This window comes from Desmodus rotundus, chromosome 5 (assembly GCF_022682495.2).
Source record: "Desmodus rotundus isolate HL8 chromosome 5, HLdesRot8A.1, whole genome shotgun sequence".
Classification (NCBI taxonomy): domain Eukaryota; kingdom Metazoa; phylum Chordata; class Mammalia; order Chiroptera; family Phyllostomidae; genus Desmodus; species Desmodus rotundus.
In genome coordinates this window covers 88,142,534-88,168,612 of record NC_071391.1, presented here as the reverse complement: position 1 = coordinate 88,168,612, position 26,079 = coordinate 88,142,534, and the positions used below count along the sequence as shown (strand labels likewise).

The following is a 26,079-nucleotide window of genomic DNA, read 5'->3' as shown; positions in this document are numbered from 1 at the left end:
AATCGCGAGAAAGAAGGAGACCCAGTGGAAGGAAAAGCCTTTCTAGAAAGGTTAAAGGGAGAGTCGGGACCATGGCAGTCAGAGAGAGAAAAGAAACGAGGTGTTTTTAAATGTCGCAACCGAGAAGCCCTTTTCAGAGAACACCATGAAGAATACAGTGGTTCTGGGGAATCCCCTCTTGAAGATGCCCGAGACCTCGAGACTGTGGAGCCCGCGAGGAAAGCCCGCCCACCACACCCGCACGCTCCTCTCCCGGCGAAGGATCCCCGAAAGAGCAGCCTCTTATCGCCGGTTGCTCCCGGTCGGCCGGGTCCGGCCCGGCCCGGCGACCGGCCTTTGATTGGCTGCACCGCCGGGCGGAAGTGATGCTGCTGTCACTAGCTTCGGACCCCCGGGAAGCCGCGAGTTTCCGCAGGGAGGCGACGGCTGGAGCGGCGGCCCGGCCGGTGAGTTGGGAACTCGGTGGGGACGGAGTATTGTAAGTCCAGGTGGCCGAGAACTGGGGGGAGCCGGTATCCGAGGATGAGGGAGCTGCACAGAGTGATCCTCAGTCCAGGCATGGAATTGCCCGGGGACACGGGGCACCGGAGTCAGGGATTCCAGAACGGTCTGGGTCCCTCTGAGGAGGAGGAGTACACTGGACGGGACAGTCGAGGCAGGGAGGGGGAAATCGATGAAACTGACCCCTGTACGAACCTGGTTTCTAGAAGCAAGGTGTAGACGGTGCGAGGAGGACAGTCTCTTGGGAGCAGAATCTTGGACTCTGGGCTTCCCAAATTACTCATATTCTCCCTTGGCACCTAAGAGCTGTAAAGATATGTTCAGCAGTTGAAGGAGGTTAAGATCTGCTTCCAGAGGTATTCAGGATTCTTTTCCCGGGATGGGGGGTGTGGGGTAAAGAACTGCTGTGCCAGAGGACAAGGATAAAGTGGTGGTCAGGTTTGTCTTCTCTTGGGGACATCGACTTAATCTCCTGAGACTGAAGGAGCCTTCCTAGATGAGTCACTGTCTTACTAATAAACAAGCTTGTGTTTTACTTAGTAAGGCACGAACACTGGCAGAATCACCCGAGTATCTTGGGACAATCAAGGCTGCTGCTGTAGGGGAAGGAGGACTTTGAGAGGGAGTGTGCCTGGAAACTTAAAAAGACCAGAAAGGAGATGTGGAATGCAGAACCTTGGAGGGAAATGTTAGATGGCATAAGTTCCCTGTCCCTTTCCAACGAGACTTCGGTAAAACAGCCTTTTTTCTGTAATGTTTTGAGTTGGGTCCATTCGGGTATCTGTGTGAGTACTAAGCGATACCAGGAGAGAGCAGGTGCTTCTAAAGGAGCCCGGCCACCAATAGGTACACAGAAGTTCTGCACCCATTCACTTGTTTCAGTCCCCATGGTTGCCCACCAGTTAGTTCTAATTTGGCCCTTTTATCAAGCCATGGGTGGTATTCCCGAGTTTGAACCCTGAGCCCTCACTTCCAAGCCAAACTGCTGAGCTAGTAGCCCTTTTGCGTAACTAAGGGTCGCCCTTTAGTGCTGCTTTCCAGGCATTTCTTCTCTCCTGGTTACCCACTTGCCCTTTATGCCTGTTCAGTTTCATTTGCATTCCCAGATTTTCCCCTTTTCCCTTGCCTTCTGCCTACTCTTACTTTTCTACTACCTGGAGCTCTAGGAAATGTTACAACCTACTTTTTCAAGAGGGCTTTTGATAATAGTGCAGGCCCTCTTTTAGGTCTCTGGGGTAAAAAGAGGAGAAAGTTGTATGATAGTTAGAACAAGAAATAGAGTTGCTGGGTTTTGTACTAATTTGGCCTTACTGTACCAGTTCCGTTCTAGTCCATGACCTATCTGAGGTCCCCGGAAATGATACTTAATGATTGCCTAGTTTCTTTGGTTACAGATCCTGGGGTTCATTGCAAGCCTCTGTTTGCTCCAATAGGTTTGGGAGGACACCATTTCTTCTTTTCTTGGGGTCCACAGGTCTGCAATCTCTGCTCAGAGTCAACACAACTCATAGTGAAAGTGATGCCTTTTCTCCATTTGCACAAAATGAGCATGAGGTGGTTAGCCAAACCAGGAGCTCAACCTCACATACAGTCCAGGTGGGAATGGGGCCCCACTGGGGAGAGTTAGCCCTGAAGACATCTGGACTGGGAAGTCAGCTGGGGAAAGACTTCTGTCCCCCTAAATAAGGGAGGAGGGTCTCTTCTAAAGAACAGTCATGATTCTGCCAGTAATCTGTGGGAGCGATAGGACTTTTGAGCCCTTCTCATGGCAGCAGTGGGAAAGAGCAGTATGGTGCCTGATAGCAGCTGGACGTGCTGCCTGATTATCTAGTGAGATGAGGTGCTCACTGGAGTTAATCCCAGCCCACACTCCACCTGGGGGCTTGTCCCTGTTGGACAGAGATGAACTTGAATAAAAAGAAAGGATCACATGTTTCCTAATTTGAAAGAAGCCGATTGGGGGTCTCCAGTTATACATTGATGGCTTAGTCCCCCACTCAGATTACTGCACTTACCAGCTCTTTTATCTCTCGTGTCCTTTCTCTTTGTCTGCAGCCTACTGTTCTGATGCCGAAGGGGAGGCAGAAAGTGCCACACTTGGATGTCCCCCTGGGCCAGCCCACCTGCCTCTGGCTGGAATTAGCTGGGCTCTTCTTACTGGTTCCCTGCGTCATGGGCCTGGCAGGGACAGGGGGGCCTGAGGCCCAGGGCCCAAGGGGGCTAAGCTGGGCTGTGCATCTGGACAGCTGGGAAGGCAGCGGGGAAGAAGAGACTCTGGAGCAAGAGGCCAATGCCTTGGCCCAGGCAGCAGGACTGGTGAACGTTGGACGCATCGGAGAGCTCCAGGGCCACTACCTCTTTGTCCAGCCAGCTGGTCACCAGCTGGACCAGCAGGTGGAGGCCATCCGGCAGCAGGCAGAGGCTGTGCTAGCCACACATGACGCTGTGCGCTGGCACTCAGAGCAGAAGCTGCTAAAGCGAGCCAAGCGCAGCGTCCACTTCAATGACCCCAAGTTCCCACAGCAGTGGCACCTGGTAAGTCCAGCCCTGTAGTGTTCAGCTTCAGATGGGTCGGTCCTGGGTATCCAATTCTTTAGTGAAGTTTTGACTATACGACTTTTCAGTTTGCCTGAAGAGACATTTCTGTGCACTTCGGTGGCATGTTTCTTCCTCAGGCTCCACCTTCTCAGTACTCACTTCTAGAGAGCCAGTGGGCTACAGTGGTTAGGGAGTGGGTGCTGGGGTCCGGCTGCCTGGGCTCACATTCCGGCTCTGCCACATACTAGCATGTGCCTTTGGGCAAGCTGCTCACCTTGTCTGTGCCTCTCTTTGTGAAACAGGGACTGTAATAATACCTACCTTGTAGAGGTAGTAAGGATAAATGAATTGCTGTGTGTGCCTGACACATGATAAACACTTTGTAGTGTTAACTACTAGCATTATATTATATAATGTTAATATAATAGACATTATATGGTATAATAATTATATTAGCCAACCTTAAGCCTAGCCACCATTTCATCTTTATTGCCCGTGAATACTGCCAAGCTCTCCTGGAGACCTAGGTTGTGGCAAAGCTCTCACTTGTCCCTCCGTGGCTCTGTCCCCACCTAGACCTATTGGCGTACAGCCTTTGGCTCTTCGATAGCAGCCAAGAGTGAAAAGAGGCTGCTAGACATAATTTGAATCTCTGTGGGCTCTGCTGTGTGTCACTGGAATCCCAGGCTTTGAGACAGTTCCGGACCCTGTCTCTCCTGCAGAATAACCGGCAGAGCCCCGGCAGAGACATCAACGTGACAGGTGTATGGGAACGCAATGTAACTGGGCGAGGAGTGACTGTGGTAGTAGTGGATGATGGAGTGGAGCATACCGTCCAGGATATTGCTCCCAACTATGTGAGTGGCCCTGGAATGACCCCTCCCATCTCCTGTCCTACCTCCTTTTTGATATTGCCTTAGGCTTGTCCCCTTTACTAGAGGTCTTTGGGCCAAACAAAAGTGCCTGGGGGGTGGGATGGCATTAGTCATCTTCTCCCCAGCCAGTGTTGCAGACTGGCAGTTAAGAAATGGAGTAGCTCTACCCTCAGCAAGGGAGAGGACCCCAGGTAGTTCCTTGCTGGTTCCTGTCACAGCTCCTTTCCCTGGGCAGTAAGGAGTGCAGGCTGTAGGCAATTTCCCTCCACACAAGTGCTGAGCATCTTCCTCTCTAAAGCCTGGCCTTTAGGTAGCCCTAGATCTTTTTTATCCCAGGTTTCCCAAGTTGTGAAGCAGCTTTCTGGACACATTTCTATAATGGACAAGAGAGAAATTTCCTATGAACTATAGCACTTGTCAGTTTTGCCCTGATGTGTCTTGTGCTCATATCTTGTAGCCCATGTGATTTTCAGAGAGGGATGGGCCTGCTGCCCTGGCTCAGAGCCCCAAACTCCTAGTTCCCCTCTCTCCCTGAGCTCTAACACCTGACCTCTTATAACCAGTGAGTGACCACATGCCACCCCACTCCCAACGTTTCAGAGCCCTGAGGGCAGCTATGACCTCAACTCTAATGACCCTGACCCCATGCCCCACCCGGATGTGGAGAATGGCAACCACCATGGCACTCGGTGTGCGGGAGAGATTGCCGCAGTGTCTAACAACAGCTTCTGTGCGGTGGGAGTGGCATACGGGAGCCGCATAGCAGGTATTTTCAAGTCTGGGTCAGTGGGTTTCTCCCACGACAGCAGTCTTCATTCCCTGCCCCACTTCCTGAGTCGTGTACCACCTTTGTCCCAGCCTCAACACACACAGCACAGAACAGAGGGGATGCTTATGATAAATGTCTGTAGGAAAAATCAGCTCACTGATTTTTTTTCAGAGCAGTGGTGTTTTAGACGTGCTTTTAGCGGCAAACCCTGCCATGTAGAACAGACAGAAGTGGCAGTATTCTTGATGCAGGATAGAAGCCTCGCGTCCCACCTGCCCGGTCCCCTCTTTTTCTGATCTTGGCTGTGCCCCATCAACGACCCAACTCATTGCCATGATATCTCCTTTACTTGTCTGTGCTATACTTGTATTTTCAGTTTACCAAACACCTCATCTGCCCTTCTTCCTTGACCGAGCATGTCTTGAGGCTCCTCTCCTGTTTCCCAGCTTTCCAGCTCCCAGCCCTTCTGATGATCACTGTTGTTCTCCATCCTTTCAAGAGAGCTGAGAATCCCTGGCCTCCACTGGGGGTTGTTCTGTGGCTCCTTCACCTCTCAGTCTTTGTCCATCAAGGCAGAAGGTGAAGGGAATGAATGGGGACCCTCTCCCCGTGATTCCTCATGAACTCTGGGAACCCACAGACTGAATAAATTGGCTGTATTCCTCCTACATTCCAGGAGAGGGCAGCAATCCTCGCTGTAGATGAGGCTACAGGGGGAGCCAGAAAACTTAAGGTCCAAATCCCTACTGAAAGCTCCATTTGTCCCTACGTGGTCACCAGAGTGTGACCTACCTCATTTTAGAGGGTGAAATTAGGCATGCGTAGGAGTAGTTAATGGTAATAAGCACCATTTACTGAGCACCTTTTATGTGTCAAGCATCATACCGGTGTTTTACATGGTTAAGGATGCAAATAAGGGAAACCTGGGTGCCTACATTCTAGCCTGGTTCTCTTCCCACTGGACCCCATGATCCTTAAAGTCTAAGGTTTAGCATTATATTAAAAACTATTTCTGGACAGGTACATACACATGGCATGAAACAAAACAAAACAAAACAAAACAGAAAAGTGCTTAGAGGGAAAAGTAAATCCCCACATATGGCTCCCCACCACCCAGTTCCCCATCTAGGGGTCGAGTATTACTGAGGAGCTTATGTGGCCTTTGCTGCCTAGGTATCCGGTTACTAGATGGACCCCTCACAGATAGCATGGAGGCCGTGGCGTTCAACAAGCACTATCAGATCAATGACATCTACAGTTGCAGGTGAGACAGAGCCAGGAACAGGTGAGAGGGCGGGAGGCTCGGACACCTCGAACTAATTCTGCAACAAAAGAACAGAAAAATGAGCTGACTCTGGCAGGTTCCAGCAGTGGTCTTCCTGTTGGGTTCAGCCTATAAGCCCACTGCCCTCATTTATCAGACCCTCAGCTTCTGGGTTCTCCGTCTTAAGCCTCATGTCACCCCAGTAATCACGTTGCCACATGAGTACACCAGCTATTTAATAAACTCATAAGGCTTTTGGGAGAGAGTGGGCTTTTCTTTCCACTCACAGCTACTGGGCAAGCTGAATGCCCAGCACCAGTCCCCTCTACCCAACACAGATAAACTCACCTAAAGCTTTAGGTTGTGGCTATGGTAGGAGGTGGGGGTTGGATTGAAGAGAAACTGAGATTGGGCTACCCCCATGGCACTGATGGAACCTGTTCTTCCCCGTAACTGGTAGTTCCCTTAAATCCATGTCATCCACAATGTGCATTTCCTCTTAGAGAAGGAATAAAGAACTCCTCAGACCCAAGAGTTTACACAGACTGAATTCTTCCTTCGTGGTCACTCTTCCATCGTGCCTAGTAATAGATCCCTAGATCAGGAGAGGGTGGCCCTCTGTCCCTGTCTACCACTATGTCCTGTCTATTGCTCCCTGGGACCTCAGAAAGGACTTTTAGGAGCAGGTTAAAATAGTGCTAAATTGGGAAAGTTTCTAAGGGAAAGAACCTTAGCATGTGCTTCTCTTTCCTACTTTGGAGTGGGAGCTGAACCTTTGAACCTTCTGTCCTTTATTCATGGGAATCCTGAACTGGACCCTTGGAAGAAGAGTAAGAGCCCAGGCAGAGGGGTGGCCAGCTGAGACTGCTGGGCCTGGGAGGGCTGTCACAGCCTGGCTCTGGCTCTTCTCTCTGGGTATTTCTCAACAGCTGGGGACCAGATGATGACGGGAAGACAGTGGATGGCCCCCATCAGCTTGGAAAGGTAACCAACCTGTATGAAGACTTTAGGAGACTTAGTGTACCCTCTTCATTTAGTTCCTAGAAGAGTACTGCAAGTCAGTCCCTCTCCCTCCCCACCCCCATTTGCCAGGCCTGTGCCATGTAACCCTGCCACCTCCTTTTGGGAAGAACATTCCTAATTGGAGGCAGCAGGATGGCGGAGGGGGGTCGCAGGTTCTGAGAGAGAAATGGAACAGTGCTTTAAGATGGTTTCCCTTTGATTTTGTGCTTGGCTCCCCATTTCTGACCCCATCTCCTCTGATAAGCTGAGTACATCCATCAACAGTTGCTTAACAACTTCCTCCCCTTCTTATGTCCACCTTCAAATCTCTTCCTGCCATACCTAGTGCCTTTGGGCTTTGTTCTTCCTGGAAGGTGAGGGGAGGGCAACTTGTGTGGAAGATAGAGGTCTTTCTTTTGAGTTTCTCAACTGATTCCTGGGTGTTTTTACTCCTCAGGCTGCCTTGCAACATGGGGTGATTGCTGGCCGCCAGGGCTTTGGGAGCATCTTTGTGGTCGCCAGTGGCAATGGGGGCCAGCACAATGACAACTGCAACTATGACGGCTACGCCAACTCAATCTACACCGTCACCATAGGTAGTGACCTTGTGGTTCTGTGTGACTCAGTGGTGAGGGGACTGGGTCTTGGTGTGTGAGTCACTCTGTGGTGAGGGACTGTGTTACCTTGGCATGCCCTAGCTCTTGTGTGTCTTTGTGTATGAGCACAATCTTCTCTTCGGGTTCATATAGTTAGAAGGGACTAGTCCTGCTCTCTGAAGGATTTCAGGACTTCCTTAGAAGATTCCATTCCCTGGAAACCCTTTCAGCCCAGCCTCTGGATATACCCCACCCCACCTCCACCAACCACAGGTGGTTAGGCCTGTGTTCTGGCCCCTCTACCGGTAGGCCTCCTGCCCCTCGCCTGTGCTCCTTTCCATGGTATTTGCTATCCCTATTAAACTTCTTTACTTATCTGACTCCCTCCCTGACTGTAGGCATCTTGAGATCAGGACTGTCCTTTTCCATAAGGCCTGAGTGCCTTGCACAGTGTGTGACTCACAGTAGATAATAAATGCCGAGGAAAACGAAGGTATGAGTGAATGAGTAGGTGCAGAGGTGGAGTGCCCCCAGTTTAACCCTGGGGCAAACCTCTTAAGAGAACGGAATATAGGGCACAGAATACCCTCTGCCACTTGAGTTTGCCTGCTCAGGTGAGGAGAGTGGGCACTCTGAGGCACTCAGGCCACTGAAGTTCTTTTTTAAACTCAGACAACCTCCCAAAAAATAACTCAAAGATAACTCTGACATGGTCAGGCTTTTATCTCAGCTCCCATTTCCCCTCCTCTGTCCCCAGGTGCAGTGGATGAGGAGGGACGGATGCCTTTCTATGCAGAGGAGTGTGCCTCCATGCTGGCGGTCACCTTCAGCGGTGGGGACAAAATGCTCCGGAGCATTGTAAGTACCTGCCGGGCCCTCCACTCCCCACCCCTGTCCCATAATACCTCTCACAACCATACTTCTTTTTGTTCTCTGCTCCCCTGGCCTGTCCCTCAGGTCCCTCTTCCCTAGAACACCTGTATTAACCATGTGCTCCTGCTGAAACAACATGGCTGAGGGCCTAAATAATTTGTCAAAGTGGGTTTTATCTTTAAAATTTTCACTTAACAAATTTCTGTATTGTTACAGGAACTACTAAGCATCACATTGATTAAAGAACTTCTCTGAAATGTCTTTCTTTAGTAGAATTTGGGCTTTGGATAATTTCTGTGGGCTTAAAAAATATCATCATTCCATTGCTATTCAGCCCTTTTGTAAATACTGTGAGTTCTGCTCATGGTCATTATCAGGAGTAAAGCTAGTGGTTGTGTTTATGGGATGGGTGGGATAAGGAGTCCAGGGAATGTCTCTGTCGGCCCGAGAGAACTCTTTCCTTGGAGCTAGAATTGGGGCCATAGCAAACAGGAGATTGGGTGCAGCAAGGGAGTGGAGCTCCTCAAGCTATGGGAAGCTTTACAAGAATTCAGGGTCCAGTGCCTGCACATGGCTGGCTCTGCTCCATCCCGGTATCTTCAAGCCAAGTCTCACGGCTGTCATCCCAGAGCTCCCTGCCCACCACTGCTGCCCATAATAGAACAAACTGGGGAGGGGGATCCAGGCAAGACTGTGCTGGAGCCAGGTGTGTGAGATTTCTCCAGTGGCCAGGATCAGGAGGTCTCTCTGGGGCCACTGGGAAGTAGGCTGCTTTGTGTCCTGCTGGGCCAAATTCACTTTCCAAAACTGAAGTTTTGTTTTGTCAGTAAATGACTTCTGGTTAACACAATGTTCCAAGGCTCTGGGCCAGTTGACCCCTGCCCACCTCCCTTCCACCCTGGGGAGAAAAGGGAGTGGACTGAAGTAAGACAGCAAGAAAGGCTTTGCTTAGCAGGCAGGGGTCTGGGTGCAGAAGGGCACCTCCACCCCCGCTAGCCTCCCCCGGCCAGACTGGGCTAGGAATAAGAGCAGGAACAAACTGTGCTCTTCTCTCCCTTTGCAGAACTCTGGGGACCTGCTCATCCGGCCCCACCCAGGAACCAACAGGGCTCCCCAGGCATAATTGTCAGCTTTGCCCTGAGGGGTCTGGTTTTTGTCCTCCCAACTCAATTCCACTGCTCATCCGCACCCCCACCTTCCATCAGAACTGTAACTTGTCCAGAAATGAAAAGAGAGCTTGTTTTACCAAGTTCCCATCTTTGGGATGTCCTTGCCTTGGAAAGCCAGTGTCTGTTGCCAGTTTCTGGTCAGTGACCAGCTTGGTGAAGCAGTCTCCCTGAGGGCAGGGTGTGCAGGCACGTGCTGCCCACGTTCGGCTGCCAGCAGCACTTCCCTGGACTTCCCTGGGGCTGCCTGGGGCTCCTGCCTCCGCAGGCAAGTAGCTGGGGCCACACACTAGATGCTCACTGTGAGACTGTTTCCTTAACAGGAATCAGTCAGTCTGCTCCCCAGCACAGCCCAGGCCTCCCCCTCTCATCGAGATGACAGCTTGGGAGAGTTTTCTCATTTCCTTCTGGAAGTGCTCGGCAGTCACCATGGGGAGGGAGGCAGTGAGCACAGTAGGGAAAGGGCAGCTCTGGGCAGGAGTTAGGACCCTTTGCAGACCCAAGAGAGAAGCTTGGAAAAATTAAAAATGGAACTACCTTTTGACCTAGCAATCCCACTTCCAGAAATATATCCCAAGAATCCAGAGACACTAATCAGAAAGAATATATGCACGTTATTTACAACAGCCAAGGTCCGGAATCAGCCCAAGTGCTCATGCGTAGATGAGTGGACAAAAAGAAAGCTGTGAAATACCACTCAGCCTTAAAAAAGAAGGAATTCTTACCTTTTGTACAGCAGGGATGGACCTAGAGATTATTATGCTAAGTGAAGTAAGCCAGTCAGAGAAAGACAAATACCATATGATCTCATTTATATACAGCATCTAATGAACAAAATAAACTGAAGAACAAAATAGAGAAAGAGGCACGGATACATTGAACAGACTGACAGCTGTCAGAGGGGAGGGGGAAGGGAGGGACTGGATGAAAGAAGGGGAAGGCATTAGCCAAAGAACATATGTATATGACCTATGGACGTGGACAACAGTGTGGTGATGGCCAGAGGGAAGGGGGGACAGAGGCTGAGGAGGGCAAAGGGAAGGAAAATGGGGACATTGGTAATAGTGTCAACAATAAATATAAAAATTAAGAAAAGAAAAAAAATTCTCTGGTCTTAACATCGGCACCATGTGCTAGAGCCAAAGTGCCACAGAGTGGAGCAGAGTTAGGTAGGGCCCTCCTCAGCTAAAGCCTTTGTGGCTCCAGGGTTATTTACAGCATAAAAAGAACTTGATGAGGGACAGATGCCACCTCTCCCCCTCAGGCAACCTTCTCCTCCCCACCCCCCACTCCCACCTCCCACTCAGAACTGCAGGCAGAGAAGCCGGGACTCTTGGAAACCGTACAGAGGCACCAGGTGCAGAGCAATGACGCAGCTTGTCTTGTCAGTTGCTGAGGCCAGGGCAAGCAGTCAGTGTAGACACTGACCCTATACCAAGTCCATGGGCTGGGCAAGGGGACAATCCCCTCTCCCTAGGAACACACACCCTTTGTTCACATCAATGTCATTGCATCTCCTTATCACTGAGCTGCTGTCCCAGCTCTAGCTGGGGCTGGGAGCTCCCCGACCGCTTCCTCAGTGTCTAGCGTGGTTGTGGGGTCTGGAGGGTTGGGACTGGGGCTTTGGGGTGGAGAATCTGGGGGTAGGTGATTAGAGCAGCAGGAGTCAGGATGCTGTCCTCTGCACATAGGCCTCTGCCATGCCTCCACCTCCTTTTACACACAACCAGACCCTCGCAAGTAACTCTTCAAGTTACATTCTCCTTTCTCAGCTCCAGGGATTCTCTTGTGAGGCCCAGAAGGGTTAAGGATCTCCTTTGTCTTGACCTGCTGGTGGGCCTCCCTCTGATCAAAGACTCAGCTCTCACGAAGGAAGGGCCCAGCTGAAGTGCTTGTTCTGAGGACCAGTCTGTACCCCACCCTCCACAGCCCTGTGAATGCAGTCTCTAACCTAATTCCCCTCCCCTCCATTTCGCTTCCCAGGTGACCACTGACTGGGACCTGCAGAAGGGCACAGGCTGCACTGAGGGCCACACAGGGACCTCAGCCGCAGCCCCTCTGGCAGCTGGCATGATAGCCCTCATGCTGCAGGTGCGGCCCTGCCTCACGTGGCGAGATATCCAGCACATCATTGTCTTCACAGCCACCCAGGTGAGATGCTATCAGGTAGACAGGTGACCTGGCCCAGCCTACCCCAGAGTTCTGGTTCGAAGGACTTACAGGTATTAGGAGGCTTCAAGTTCTAAGTGTTCCAGACGTTAGATGCCACATCTCTCTCAGAGTTGCATGTGTGTAGAATAGAAGTGGGGACCCCGTCAAGACCAGAGACCCAAACTCATTTGTACCTATTCCGATGATGCCATTTTACCTGCAAAGGAGAGCTCTAGCTGGGCTTTCTCTCTGGAGCCTGTGACTCCTGGCTTCCTCTCTCGATGCAGGCCATAGGGGTGGTGACATCATGGGGCTTTGACCTTTTGTCCTTGGGGAATCCATTCCCAGTGGCCTTGTGGGGAGAGTCTGGATTGGCTTCAGCAGGCAGGGTGAGCAGGTAAGCCAGAGTTAGGTTGCTGAGATCACTTTGGAAATCCAAGAGACTAATCAGGACCTCTGTCCTCTCAGTATGAGGATCGCCACGCAGATTGGGTCACCAATGAGGCAGGCTTCAGCCACAGCCACCAGCACGGATTCGGCTTGCTTAATGCTTGGAGACTTGTTAATGCAGCCAAGGTGAGCAGGTGTTGGCAGGGCAGGGAGCCTGTGTGGGGTGACCAAGGGAGGGGCCAAAGGCCTAAACCATTGCCTGGCATGTTGTAAGTGCTAATAAATGTTCATTCATTCGTTTACCCTCATCCCAGCTGATACCCATTTTAACTTTAATTGAAATTTCAAACCATTTGTAGGGAGCAAATGGGACCTGAGTATACCTTGGAAGTCTCAGGGTGCTCTGGTTCTCATCTTCCACCCTGGACACAGCCATTTCCTGTGGCTCTTTGATTTGGTGCCATAGGGAGCATTCCATGGTGTCAGCAGGAGCCTCAAGGATGAAAGAAGGTGATAAGAAGAGGAAAAATAGAGAGAACTGGGCCCTAAAGATCAAGTTGATGAGAGAGATTTCAGTCTTGTTGGTTCACCCACCATACCCCCTTTCCTTTATCAGATCTGGACATCTGTCCCTTACTTAGCTTCCTATGCCAGCCCCATGTTAAAAGAGAACAAGGCTATCCCGCTGCCCCCCGACTCACTGGAAGTACTGTGGAATGGTAAGTAGTCTGCAGAAAGGGGGTTAATCGTGGGCTTGAGATTTGGGGTGGGGTGATGGGGAACTCATCCTCCCTGGGTTCTACCCCACTCGTTTAGGAGCTGAGCTCCAGCCAAACCTGTGGAGTTTTCTATGACCATTTTAGGACATGCTGCTGCTTCTGAGTTGGCTGGCGCCCTGGCTGCCTAAACAAGACCTTTCTCCCAAGTTACTGGTAGTGGAAAGGAGCTGCTGAACAACTGACTAGAAAGGCTAGAAAGACTAGTGGGGCAGTGGGTTGGGACTTGGGGAGACTATGTTGAACAGTATTCCTTTGAATTCCATGCTGAGAACTTGCCAGACAATTCTCTTCATCCCAGTGGCCTTTGGGTGAAGTAAGAGTCAGGAATTTCTTCCTTTGATTCAACCTTGTCTAATACAGAGAGAGTCACATGGGGTCTGTTGGGGGTGGGACAGAGGAGAACGTGGATGTCTCCATAGACTGTAGTTAACCCATCTGACCCCACCTCCATCTCCCCCAGGGTCACTGGGGTTGTCTGAGGTCTGTAAGTCAGAGATGTGGTTTTGTATTGAGCACAGAGGTTGGGCACCTTCCCAGAAAAGAGGGAGCGGGACTGGGGAATTTGTGCCAGCGATTCATCTGTCTGCAGTTTTCCAGCGTCCCATGGAGGGTTTCCCTACCTCCTGCTCCTTGGGGGGCTTTCTTTTCCCTTCAGAAAATTTAACAGAGTTATTTGGTATTTTTTGTGAAAATTGAGGCATGGTATGTTTTGTACCCAAACTAGAATTGTGTCCTCACTTTACCAGTCCTCACAGGAAGTGGTCAAACCAGAGCAATTAAAAGAGGAGGAATGGCCCAAAAAGGGAGCTCGGAAAGGAGGGTCAGAGGCAGCTTCCCTCGGGTGGATGTGTCACTGGAAAGAATTGTCTCTTCCTAACCATGTCCAGTGCTTGCCCAGTTGCCTCTACTGGAAGGAAATCTATGGGTGTAATTCACTGCAATTTTTGTAAAACAAAAATTGTGCTACCTCAGAAAGGGCACAAAGCATCAGCCAAGGCAGAGAAGGTCAAAAATAGACCCAGGGATGCAGATCAGTCCAAACCCCCAGGCTTTGTCTTAGAAACTTGTGTGTCTTGGAGATAGTGTACCTTTGAACTTTTACCTTCCCCCATGACTGCTTTCTGTCATTTAGGTAACAAAGTAACCCAAAGTCACATCTGTCAAATGAGGGTCTGACTTAGAGGAGGGTTAGGGTGCTTTCCAGCTTGGTCATTCTCTGCCTCTCACAAACCAACGATGTTGCCCCAGCATGTCTGACAAACTTTCCTAGGTATAGAGGCATCTGGCAACTGCTTGTTTGTTGCTAGGTAGCACAAGAAAGAACAAACCGTCCTGGGCAGAGGAGACTGAGAGGTGGGATAATGGAGAGAGAGGATGAAGCCAAGAGAGGTAGAGACCCTGGAAGTTTTTCTAGTGGAGCCTCTCATCAGTTTGGAGGACTGCAAACAGGACCCTGCTAATTTCTGAGGCCAGCGAAGGTGTCTTCCCCTCTGTTGGGACTCACTTAACCCTGAGCAGACAGAACAGAAGGCGCAGGCTTGTGTGTGTGCTTGGAGGTTGAAGGAAGTATGTCCAGTTAATCCAGCATTGAGCAACTCAGTCCAAAGACTGTCAGGAAACCTCTTCCTCTGTAGCCAAGCTGTAGTCTGTTCCCACCAAGACCAGTGTCTTGAGTGCAGGAAAGTGAACTTTTTGTAAGGTGGAGGGGAGCTGAACGTGGCTAAGACGGAAGAGGGGGTGAAACACCAGTAAGACTCAAGAGCAGTGGTGTTCAGCAGAGCTTTCTACAGTGATGGAAATGTTCTCTACCAGTGCTGCTGAGATCAGTGGCCATTGGCCATATAGGGCTATTAAACACTTGCATGTGGCTAGTGTGACGGAAGCACTAACACTTTGCTTTATTATACTTAAACTTAATTAGCCACGTGTGGCTAGTGACTACCATATTGAGCAGTGCAGCTTTTAGAGCCAGACAGGTTTTTATTTCTTCCTATTGGCAGGAGGGTATGGAGGAAAGAGTTTGGGGCCCCTGGGTTTCTTTAGATCTGACTCTGGGTCTAAACTCTCCACCAGAGAGGAGGAGGGAGAGTGGGGTTTGGGAGGATTGTCTCAAACACAAGAGAGTCTGTGTGTTTATAGAAGATTCCTGAACACCACTTGCACTTCTCCTTTTACCCTTCTTTGCAGACTGAGTGTGTGGCTGACCCTCTTGCCTAGGCAGGAAGTCCTTGTTCCTTTACTTCTTCACATCTTTTCCCTCTCCTTCTGCCTTCAGACATCCTCGGCTCACCCATGAGGAAATAAATGGAAGTCCCTGCCTCCCTTCAACCTGTAACTTTTTCAAATGAATTATCAAATGAATTAAATGAATTCAGGTGAATTAAGCAATTGCTCACTTTCATCACATACTCTCTTGACCACTGAAGCTTCACTTCATTACGCATGGTACCTGCTCTCCTGGTCAGATCCAGGGGCTGGTTCAGAGTTCATCCTCCTGACCTTCTTGCTGCTTCGACCCTATTAACAAGGCTTTTGTAGCAGCCTCTCTCCTCCCCCAGCATCCGTGACCTCCTTGCTCCACAGCCTCTTCCAGCAACTCTGCCAGAGGTACTGTTTTCTTGTTTGCTTGTCCCACTGCTCCCAACCAGCAGTGCCTTCTGGGCTCACAGCATGGTTCTTTATTCTCCTGTGACATTTTCTTCCTTGACAGCACACCTGGTTTTAGGACTTTAGCTGCCACCTCTCACCAAATGATTCCTAGATGGAAATCTCTTATTCTGATCCCTTACCAAGGAGAAGGATAGAGATTTTCATAGCTTCCACAAGATGATGGGCAAATAAAGCCCTGGGATCTTCTAGTCAGAGGGTAAAAGTTACCAAAGGCCAAATGATAACAGTAAGATAATGATCAACTAAGACTTGAGTGATTTTTATGTGGCAAGCACTGTTCTAAGAAATAACTCATTTAACATGTTACCTCATTCAGTCGTAGTGAAATATGGTACTTCCAGTGTTCTCACGTGCATGACCACCCAGCCCCTGTGTAGACCACTAAGAAAAAGCCACTGTGTACACATGCTGACACAGACAAGCCCTCACAGGGCTCTTCTGGATCCCAACACATTCCACGACATTCTGCCACTTCCTTTCCATAAGCCCTCTCTGTGTTGTTAATACTGTCCTCCAACTGTGCCATGAATACTTTCCCTCTTCTTTCTACTTCTCAATCACGGTGTGCTGTTGGGTATTCCACCAGTACATTACATTAACATCTACAAAAATTTAGATTTCATTATCACCTCTCAAAAGCAGCTTGCTTTTCAAGTTTCTCCCATTTCCATTAGTGCCATTACCATTCCCTAGGCTCCCAGATTTGAAACTCAGGAGTTTTCAGTCCCCAGGTCTTCTTCTATCCTGTCTCCTACAATGTAGTCTGTCCTTTGTTTCCTTGAAATGTCTCTTCATTCATTCTACAAATACGCGAGACCTACCTCATCCCAGGCACTGTATTTTTTTTTTTTAAGGTTTTATTCATTTATTTTTAGAGAGAGGGGAAGGAAAGGAAAAAGAGAGGGAGAGAAGCATCAATGTGTGGTTGCCTTTCACATGCTCCCAGCCAGGGACCTGGCCCCCAACACAGGCATGTGCCCTGACTGGGAATTGAACCAGTGACCTTTTGGTTCTTAGGCTGATGCTCAATCCACTGAGCCACACCAGCGAGGGCAGGCACTGTATTAAGCTTTAGTGATTCAGACATAAGCCTGACTCCTGCTCTCAAAGAGCTCACAATGTAGTAGGGAAGACAGTCTACTCTGCAAGTGGAGTACAGTCTCATAAGTACTGCCACAGAGATGATACAAGCATCAGAGGAGAGGTGCCTCGTGCCACCATATTAGCTAGTCAGGAGGATAGGTGACCAAAGGGACATCCAGGCAGCAGGGCATCATGTGCAGGGTCAGCAGACTCCTCAGGGAATGGGCTGGTTGTGTGGTATGGCTGGAGCGCAGGGTGAGAGCAGAGAAAGGCCTGCGGCTGCGGCAGTAGTACCAGCAGCATGTGTGCCACAGTGAGGAGCCCAGACTTGGTCTTAAAGTCTGCAGGCAGCTTTGAGATAAATTGTCACCAACTGATGTTAGCAATAAGGAAGAAGGAGAGCAGTCAAAGAGACTTCCAAGACCTGTCTTTCAGAGATACGTACTAACTCTTTACTGATGAAGTGATACGATGCCTGGGCTGTCTGTTAAAAGAATCTGGGAAGGGGAAGAAGTGGGGACCATTAATGAAATTAGATTGGCCATATATTCATAATAAAGTTAGATGTTGGAAACGTCGGTTCTTTCTACTTTGATATATGTCTGAAATTTCCTATAATAAAATTTACATATAAATGTGTATATTTATGTAAATAAATATATATATGCATTTATATCTTTTTTAATATATATAAAGATTTCTAAGTTTTTAGCTTGAGCAACTGGTTAGATGGTAATGCCAACAAATGGGATTAAGAAGCCAGCAGGAAGAACAGATTTGGGCAAGTGTTGCTGAGCATGAAAAGCAGGAAGAGAACTTTGGCTTTGCCATGTTTTAGGCATCTGTGCATCATCTAAAGGTTATATCCAGGAAGCAGTTGAATAAATACGTCTGAAGGTTTAGACTGGAGGTAATGATTTGGCAGTCACCAGCATAAAAATGGAAGAAAAAGTCTGGGAAAGATTGAGATTACCAGGATTGGCAGGTAGATAAAGGATAGAAGAGGACCTAGGACACAGCCAACATTAAAGGAGTGGACATAGGAAAGGAGCCTTTGAAGAAAACAACTGAAAAGAGACATCCTGAGAGTAGGAGAAAGATCAGGACAGGATCACAGGTGTTTAGGACAGGGACAGTGAGAAAGGGCAAGCAGATGGGGCTGAAGGCTACCCCTGGGCTTATCAAAGGGGTAATTGACGGCCTTGAGAGGTATTGTTTCCTGCACTCAGAGGGGCAGAAGTTAGATTGCAGTTGGTTGAATAATTAATGGGGGCAGGAGAAGACTTCTGGTTAAAGATAGCAAATTGAACACAAACCTTTGTTTCTGCTTTCTCCCAAAACCTCACCAAAATAAGAATAAAGGAATAAAAATGGTATAAGCACAAGGACAAAGAGAATGAGAGAGGAGACCACAGCAAATGACATATTTCATCACATTTTTGGAAGATGGAAATGAATGGAGAAGTGAGCAGGGCTAAGAAAATTGCATAGCAAATACCTGCAAGGGTGATACTGAGAAACAAGCCCATTCACGCCACAGAATCCCAAAGGCACAGGACTTGGAGGCCTCGTGTACTACAGAGGACAGAGATGAGGTATGAGAGACTGCAAACAGGATCAATTAAGAGGTAGACTTTCAAGGACCTTCTCCCATCTTTAGCAGCCAGGATCTGGCCCATTCTTTATCTGGGCAGGAGTTGGGAAGTTTATTCTCCAGAGCCAGGGACTCCAGGTACAGCAGAAAGTGAAAGACAGAGAGGATACAGAGAGTGGGAGACTCTACCACGAAGCCATTCAGATCCCAAGGCACTGGCAGCCAGGATATTGGAAGATTCTTCTCTGGGGAAATGGAATGATCCCTTATCAAAGATTGATAGATACTGATATGAGGGCCCCTCCATGAAACAGTCCTGTCCCAGTTCAGTTAACTTTAGGGAAGCCCACCAATTGAAAAACTCCACCCATGATTAGAGCTTCCAGCTGGCTTTTGAAGATCATAGGGATAACTGGCCATTTGAAAAAATGCTCAAAAAAAAAAAAAAAAAAAAAGAAAAGAAAAGAAAAGAAAAAGAAAAAGAAAAAGTGCTCCAAATACCTCCCAAATTCTAAGGAAAATTATTTTCAGTTGATAAAGCCCCGCCTAACTAATACTCATATGGAAAGGTAGAATAAGGATGTTTTCAGATGTGTAAGTATTTCTTACGCTCCATTTCTCTGAAAAAACTGCTGAAAGATGTGGTCCTGTACAATGAAATGGAAACCAAGAGAAGAAAAGGATAGAAAGAAAGAAAAGCAAGGGAGGGAAGGAGGCAGAGAGAAAGGGAGAGAGGACAGAGAGGAAGTGAAGCCCAAGTCAGAGGTCAAGGATGGTCCCAACCTAACAGCCGTGCAGCAGATAGAAATGGGACAGAAGGTTCTAGAGAGAGACTGTCCAGGGGGAAACTGGCACTAAGGGAGCCCCTGACTTGTTTCTTCAGTTGAAGAATAGTATCCAAAGAAGTTAAGTGATCTTTTGTGCAGTTTGGTAAGAAGTAGTGATAGGGACATGAGTTTGAGTAAACCAAAAGAGAAGGCAATTATTAACTCTAGAGGGAAAAACAAATTGTTCAGGAAATGAAATATAATCATTGTACACTACTTGACTAAATTCCATATATTTATTATAAGATCATAGCATGGTAAAGAAAATATTGATCTAACCGAAAGTTGTGATGTAATCACTTTAAGAAGGGAGGGGAGAGGGCAAGTTGGGGGAGGGGGGTCTTGGTGGTAAGCCCTTGTCTGCTGTAACCGAGAGTCAGTAAATGATGCCTTCATTGGTGAGCCACGGGGTAGCCATTCATGCTTATTACTTAGAGTACGAAGGCAGGTCCCAGAAGAGAACAACTAAAAGCAATAAAAAGTCTTTGCTTCTAGGGAGTGGATGACCAAGGTGATGAGGAGCAGGGTGGGGAGCTGTTCGTTTACATTATAAGCACCCCGGAACCAGTTTACTTCCCGCCTCCCTCCCCACCCCCCCACCGGTTGCTCTAGGTTTAACGCATGCATAGTAACAAGAGAATCAGCTTCCAGTTTGTACCAACTTAATTCCAGAGATACAGAAATGTTACTCCTGTATAGCTCTATTTTCTTTACTCACTGCTTTGGTGTGTTGTTATAAATAGCACGTCTGTTCTTACAAACCCAGTAATACACTGCCATGACTACTTTCCTTCTGTAGGCATTTTCTTAGCCCAGTACAGCCTTGCTCCCACTGACCTCCTTTATATAGCACATTCCTGTATACAGTGTGTACATATTATTGTATGTAATTGCTTCTTAAACCAGTTAAGAGAAGAAATATTATTCATTTAAACTGTCTTCTGTAAGGACACAATTACATTTATTGGTGCTCTCTTTTTTTCTTTGAATTTGAAGGGACTTCGGTTAGTATTTATTGTGAGGAGTGTGCTGGCAACAACTTCTCTTAGTTCTTGTTTATCTAGAAGTGTCTTTTGTGCCTTCATTTTTGAAGAATAGCTTAGCAGGATTATAGGACTCTTGGTGGACAGCACTGCCTGTGAGATTGACCAGATCTTGCATTTTTCAGAAAAAGACTTTAAAGTAGCCATTATAAACATGTAAAAAAGAGATAAGAAACCACAATTAAGAAGTAAAGAAAGGTTTGATGATAATGTTGCATCAAATAAAAAATAGCAATAAAAAGATAGAAATTATAAAAAATGAACCAAGTGGAAGTTCTGTAGTTGAAACGTAGGACTAAAATAAAACATTCACTAGAGGGGCTCAACAGTAGATATGAATTGGCAGAATAAGAAAAAGGGAACTTGAAGATAGATTGACAGATCTGCAAGCTGAAGAACAGAGAGAAAAAAAGACTGAAAAAATGAAGAGAGTCTTAGAGAAATGTTGGATACCACTAGGTGAACATGTAATAACATGTAGTACTCCAGTAGTAACAGGACTCCTGGAGTCCTGGCCTGCAACCCAGGCATGTGTCCTGACTGGGAATCGAACCAGCAACTCTTTGGTTCACAGGACAGCGCTCAATCCACTGAGCCACTCCAGCCAGGACTAAGTACTGTTCTAATTACTTTATGATTATTAACTAATTTATCCACTCTATGAAGTAAGTACTGTTACTACTCCAATTTACAGCTAAGGAAACTAATCCAATTCTCATAGTAAATGGCAGAGCCGGATTTGAACCTAGGCTAGATGTCTCCAGAGTCCCAGCTCTTAACACTAGGTAGGAGGAAGTGAAGAGTTAAGAAAGGGTTTATTTGTTCTTGTCTTTTGATTTTTCATTTGTAGCAGCAAAGACGTAAGCAAGAGGATCTAGCCAAGAAAAGGGGTAATTGGGCTGATCTAGCTTTGGACTTCTGCCAGATAGTTACTGCAAGAGGAAAAGAAAGCAAAGGGAGGCTGAGAAGGTACATAAGAGAGTGTTGGAGAAATGACCTGTGGGGTCTTAGCTGGTTTGGAAGGAGGACCTTGATGCATTTCTTAAAGAGCAAGACAATGAAGGGATCAAGGAGGGAGTAATGAAGGTGGAAGGACAGGGTGTTGCTTTCAGAGAAGGTGGGACATTGACTTTGAAGAGTTTACAGATGGAATTAAAGAAAATACGCCCATGCACACATACATACACAGAGAGAAGTCCAGATAGATTTCTACCAACATGTTATCGAGAGTTGTGAGAGCTTTTTTGTCATTTTTGCTCAGCTATTTTTATTTTGAAATAATTTTGGATTCACAGGAGGTTGCAAAGACATGTTCCAGGTACCCTTCTCTTTATGTTAATGTCCTAAATAATTATAGTACAATATCAAAACCAAGAAAATGGCATTGGTGCGATCCAGAGAGCTTTTAGCGTATTTGTGTTTCCCCAGCTGGCCTGGCACTTGTGCGTGTGCAGTCTCACCAGGCAGTGCCTTGTATAACCATGACCACACCCAAGGCGGCCCTACAGTGGTCTCTCGGGTCACCCTCTGTGGCCACACCCACCCCCTCTGACCCATCCCTAAAGCCTGGTCTTCACCTCTGCAGTTGTGTTATATGTGACTGTCACATAAATGAACCATACACTATGTATCCTCTTAATTTTAACTTTTTAGATTCAGCATAATTTCCTTGAAGTTTCTTTACTTCAGTAGTTTTTTTAAAAATTCTGTATGAAACTTGTTCATTTCTACCTCTGCCTTTGTACATGCCATCTCCCCCCCTAGAATACCCTCTACCACCCTCTCTACCAGTCGGCACTCATTTTCTTCTTCAGAGGGCCTCGCTGCTCCCTGCTAAACCCATCAGACAGCTCTGTTTTAGTATCAGTTACGTATACCTCATGCCACACCGTTTTGCACTTGCATGTGGAAGGCAGACACCATGTCCACCCTAGCTTTATATTCCCAGCATCTAGTACATGCCCAAAATGTAGGAGGCACTTGGTAAATTACTTTTTTGGATGAATGAACCGTTGAAGTCCACAATTTGGTTCTTATACGGTGTCTTTGGTATTGTCTTCCCAACTAGACTCTAACTAGATTGTAAAGTACTTGAAAGCAGCCACTGCATTCCACTTACTTGTGCACACCAGGCCGCACTCGGAGTTGCCATGGGTATTCCTCTGCGGCTTCAGTGGGCATGTGCCTAGTGTGTTCTGGGATGAAGTAAGGGTGTGTTTATGGGGCTGGTTTCCCAACCGCACAGCCTGACCTCCTACAGTCAGCAGGATGGACCTGGAGATGTCAGGGCTGAGGACCCTGGAGCACGTGGCAGTGACAGTGTCCATCACCCACCCACGACGTGGCAACTTAGAACTGAAACTCTTTTGCCCCAGCGGCATGATGTCCCTCATCGGCACCCCCCGCAGCATGGACTCGTACGTATACCTGTGTGTGCCTTCTGAGCTCTCTTTTCAACAAGGGCCTTTTCAAGGAATTGAGAATTGGACACCGATGCTGTCCTAAGTTACCATGCCACTGGCTGACCTTGGCAACTGCAAGCCATTTATTACACGTTCAGTGTGAGAACTTACAATGTGCTAAGCACAGCATTTACATATATTTTCTCTAATCCTTATATGAACCATGCAGAGTAGCCTTTGTAACTGCCTTTTACAAATGAGGAAGTAAGTCACAGAGCTAGTAAGTGCCTCAGAAAGTAACAGTAAACCTATCTGTCAGACTGCCCAGGCTGTGCCGGCCCCAGATTTGCTTTTTCCACTGTAGCACATAGACGTAAGTCCCCCATCCCATGAGAACCCAGGGCAAGGGGCCATATGGAGGACCCCTCGTGGCACCCTCCCACATGGCTGTAGCCCAGGCAGCAGCTGGTACATTTTCATGGCTACTACAGTAAGAAAAGAATATTTCTGGGCAACGGGGTCAGTTCCCTGCTCCATGCCTTCCAGGTCTTCTACTCTGTTCTTTCCCCCAGGGATCCCAATGGCTTCGACGATTGGACCTTCTCCACTGTGCGATGCTGGGGGGAAAGGGCGAGAGGGTCTTACAGACTCATTATCAGGGACGTAGGTAAGCCTGCCCACCCTCACATCAGGCCTTGCATGATTGTCATCTGGTTGTTCTGGATCTGAGTCCCCACAGAAACTGTCCCATGTGCAATACATAAGGTTGCCACTGGGCCAGCAGGGGAGATACCAAAAACTAAGCCCCATTCAAAAAATGGGTGCTGATATCTAAAATGGTTCATTTATACAACTCCTGTCCTTGGAGAAGTGGCTGATGCATTTTTCCTCAGGATAGCAATGAAAATTCCTTGTTGAAACCACATTTCAAGTCCTTTCCCATATAACCATCCTTTGGCCAGCCCTGGTAGGCAGATGAGGGTAGGACTAGTTTTCACCATTATTTTGGAAAAACAGGCCCACCTGGAGGTTTGAAGTGACTTCTGTAAGGTGGCAATATTTCAGTGAGGAGCCTGGAAATTGAACCCGACCCTCCCAACTTCCCATCGAGTTAGGTATTCACTAGATTGGTGGTTTTCAAACATTTAATTTGGCAGGACTTTTTTTTTTCCTAGCAAAATCCCTGCTAAAACCCAAAAATATGAAAGAGATAAAGGCAAAACTTCCGTGCTTTGGAGTGCCACCTTTCAACCTTCCCTGTTCCACCCCTGAATGGGGCCTGTGAGGCAGACTGTCAAACCCTAGGCTCAGTGGGACACAGAGAGACAGCTCCTGCAGCAGACCGCATGATCCAGTCCCTCTGGGGGGCGGGCAGGCAGGGCCCCTGCTGTTTGCAGGGCCAGCAGAGGGCATGGCTTAGGGACCGCCTCACTTGCTGCCTAGGAGATGAGATGCTCCCGGCTGGCACCCTCCGGCAGTGGCGGCTGACCCTGTATGGCTCTGTGTGGAGCGCAGCGGACATCAGAGAGAGACAAAGGTAGGTGTGGACACGTGTGTCAGAGGGAAGGCAACTCATGGGGGTGGGGAAAGAGGCCACTCAGGGCACGCCACCTCTCTGAGAACCCACAGAGTGCCCTCCCCTTTTTGTTGTGGGGCTTCCCTCTCTTCAGCTGTAAGGGGGGAGGGTGGGTGAGGGCAGATGGTACCAAGTTCACCAGGGGAACCCTGCCTCTTTTCTTCTCCACAGACTATTAGAAGGTGCCATGAGTGGACAATACCTGCATGATGGCTTCACTCTGCCCTGCCCTCCCGGGCTGAAAATTCCTGAGGAAGAAGGTTACACCATTACCCCTAACACCCTCAAGGTACTAGAGCTAAGACTCACACTAGAGACAGGGGGAGTATCCTGGGGGAGTGGGTCCTTGGTGGGATACTCATGGTGATGGGGAAAGAGGTGGTGTGAAGACTGGACACCCTCTGCTAGCTAACTCTCAGAGGGTGTTTCTTATGTAGGTAGGTGAGTGGTTTGGGCTGGGAAGAGGCAGTCCTAGTTAGGAGAGAGTTTCAGAAGTCATTGTTCCGGGCTGTGAGCAAGGCTACAGGTTTTGGAAAACTGTCCATAACTTAGGTGGTGGACTTTCCCCCCAGACCCTGGTGCTGGTTGGCTGTTTCACCATCTTCTGGACTGTTTACTATATGCTGGAAGTGTACCTGAGCCAGAGGGATGTGGCCTCTCGCTCAGTTTGTAGGAGTGAGTCCTGCCGCTGGCCCCGAAGAAGCCGAAAAGCCAGGGAGGAGGGGACAGAACTAGAATCAGTGCCACTTTGCAACAGCAAGGAGCCAGATGGAGTGGAGACAGAGCGTGAAGGCCCTCCCCCTGCCTCTGGTCTCCTCTGCCCAGACCTGCTGGTTCAAGGGGACTGGAGCCGGTCCCAGAACAGGAATGCCCTGGACTCCCCTCATCAGCACCTGTCTCCAGACCTGTTGCAGGAGAAGGAGGAGCAGGTTTGCTGACCCAGCGCCTGACAGACTCAACATGAGACAGGCTCTTCCTTCCCCAGTTTCGGGAAGCTTGGAAAACTGCTCCAAAGTCCCAGGAGCCCTGGAGAGAAGGCATTCCTGATGCTTACATCTGAAATCCAAAGGCTAAACTGCTCAGGGAGGGCCAGGGCTTTCTGAAGGTACAGGTGGCAGAGGAATGGTGCCAGAGAACAGTGTGGCAACAGCCACAGGATCTTTCTCTGGCTGAACAGGGGCTTTGGGTGAAAAGGCCTTAGACAAGGGATTGGCCCCCGTCCCCTGTTGGGCAGGCCTCTATCCTCATTTCTGCGGGGCAAGTCAGTGGTGCGGGCCATAGGGACCCTCCCCCACACATGCATGGCGAGAAGGTGAAGGTGCCTGCCACAGCCAGAAGAGCATCTCAGCAAAAACATCGCTGGAGTCACTTGGGAAGAGAGCTCAGAGGTGAGGCAGGGAAGAGCCCCTGGGTGTGCCTGTCCTTCTAATGACCCAGGACCTGGAAACAACAGCCTTCTCCTCTCCCTCACCTTCCTGCCTACGCCTGGACCTTGGACATACTGGCATGGCAGTGGGCCCTCAGCCTGGCACACAGCCCTAAAAGCAGCTGCCTCCATTTTTCCTCATCAGAAGCCAGCCATGAACATACCCCTAACTCCTTCCCCATCACCCCCTTCCCTTCATCCTCAAGGGTCAGTACGATGCTCCTGGCAAAGCTGGGGGTAGGCATGGCCCCCAGGAGTGTGCTGCTTCACTGGGGGAGTCTGCACAGGACTGTGACAGGTGCCATCCACTGCCAGCCCCAGCCCTGTGACCACCCTATCTTCCTCTGAAAAGTGCTCAGGGAAATGGCCTTACCCACCTGAGGCCAGCTGTCTGCCTGACAGGCTGTGACTCACTCTTTCCATTCTTGGCCTCCTCCTCCCCTCTTCTGAGCTGCTTGGTGGATTTGAATTTGTTTTTAACACTCAAGATTTGGTTTTCTCTTTCCACAGCAACTTTCGTTGAATTTTTTTCTGCACAGCTTTTCCAAAATAAA

The 26,079-nt window shown here is 48.7% G+C and overlaps 1 protein-coding gene across 3 annotated transcripts; it reads left to right on the top strand.

The window, feature by feature from the left end:
• The first annotated feature begins 248 nt into the window (after window positions 1-248).
• On the top strand, window positions 249-26,079 carry PCSK7 (proprotein convertase subtilisin/kexin type 7). 3 transcript variants are annotated; one of them, XM_024570818.3, is made up of 17 exons: window positions 377-446; window positions 1,976-2,097; window positions 2,557-3,036; window positions 3,762-3,896; window positions 4,515-4,680; window positions 5,857-5,947; window positions 6,877-6,931; window positions 7,407-7,545; window positions 8,303-8,403; window positions 11,568-11,735; window positions 12,204-12,311; window positions 12,742-12,844; window positions 22,382-22,538; window positions 23,096-23,190; window positions 23,967-24,060; window positions 24,271-24,388; window positions 24,672-26,079. In XM_024570818.3, the coding sequence occupies exons 3-17, from the start codon at window positions 2,569-2,571 to the stop codon at window positions 25,035-25,037; spliced, it is 2,364 nt and encodes a 787-aa protein (XP_024426586.2). In that variant the 5' UTR covers window positions 377-446; window positions 1,976-2,097; window positions 2,557-2,568; the 3' UTR covers window positions 25,038-26,079. The 3 variants fall into 3 exon arrangements, with proteins under 3 accessions (XP_024426585.2, XP_024426586.2, XP_045059902.2); XM_045203967.3 differs by having other exon boundaries at window positions 387-446; window positions 1,935-2,097; XM_024570817.4 differs by lacking the exon at window positions 1,976-2,097 and having other exon boundaries at window positions 249-446.

Excerpts from the sequence above, each read along its gene's own strand:
- PCSK7 (XM_024570817.4), top strand. The coding sequence starts at position 366 with ATGCTGCTGTCACTAGCTTCGGACCCCCGGGAAGCCGCGAGTTTCCGC. Across the intron at positions 7,546-8,302 it reads AATCTACACCGTCACCATAG|GTGCAGTGGATGAGGAGGGA; the intron begins GTAGTGACCTTG and ends CTCTGTCCCCAG. Across the intron at positions 12,845-22,381 it reads ACTGGAAGTACTGTGGAATG|TCAGCAGGATGGACCTGGAG; the intron begins GTAAGTAGTCTG and ends GACCTCCTACAG.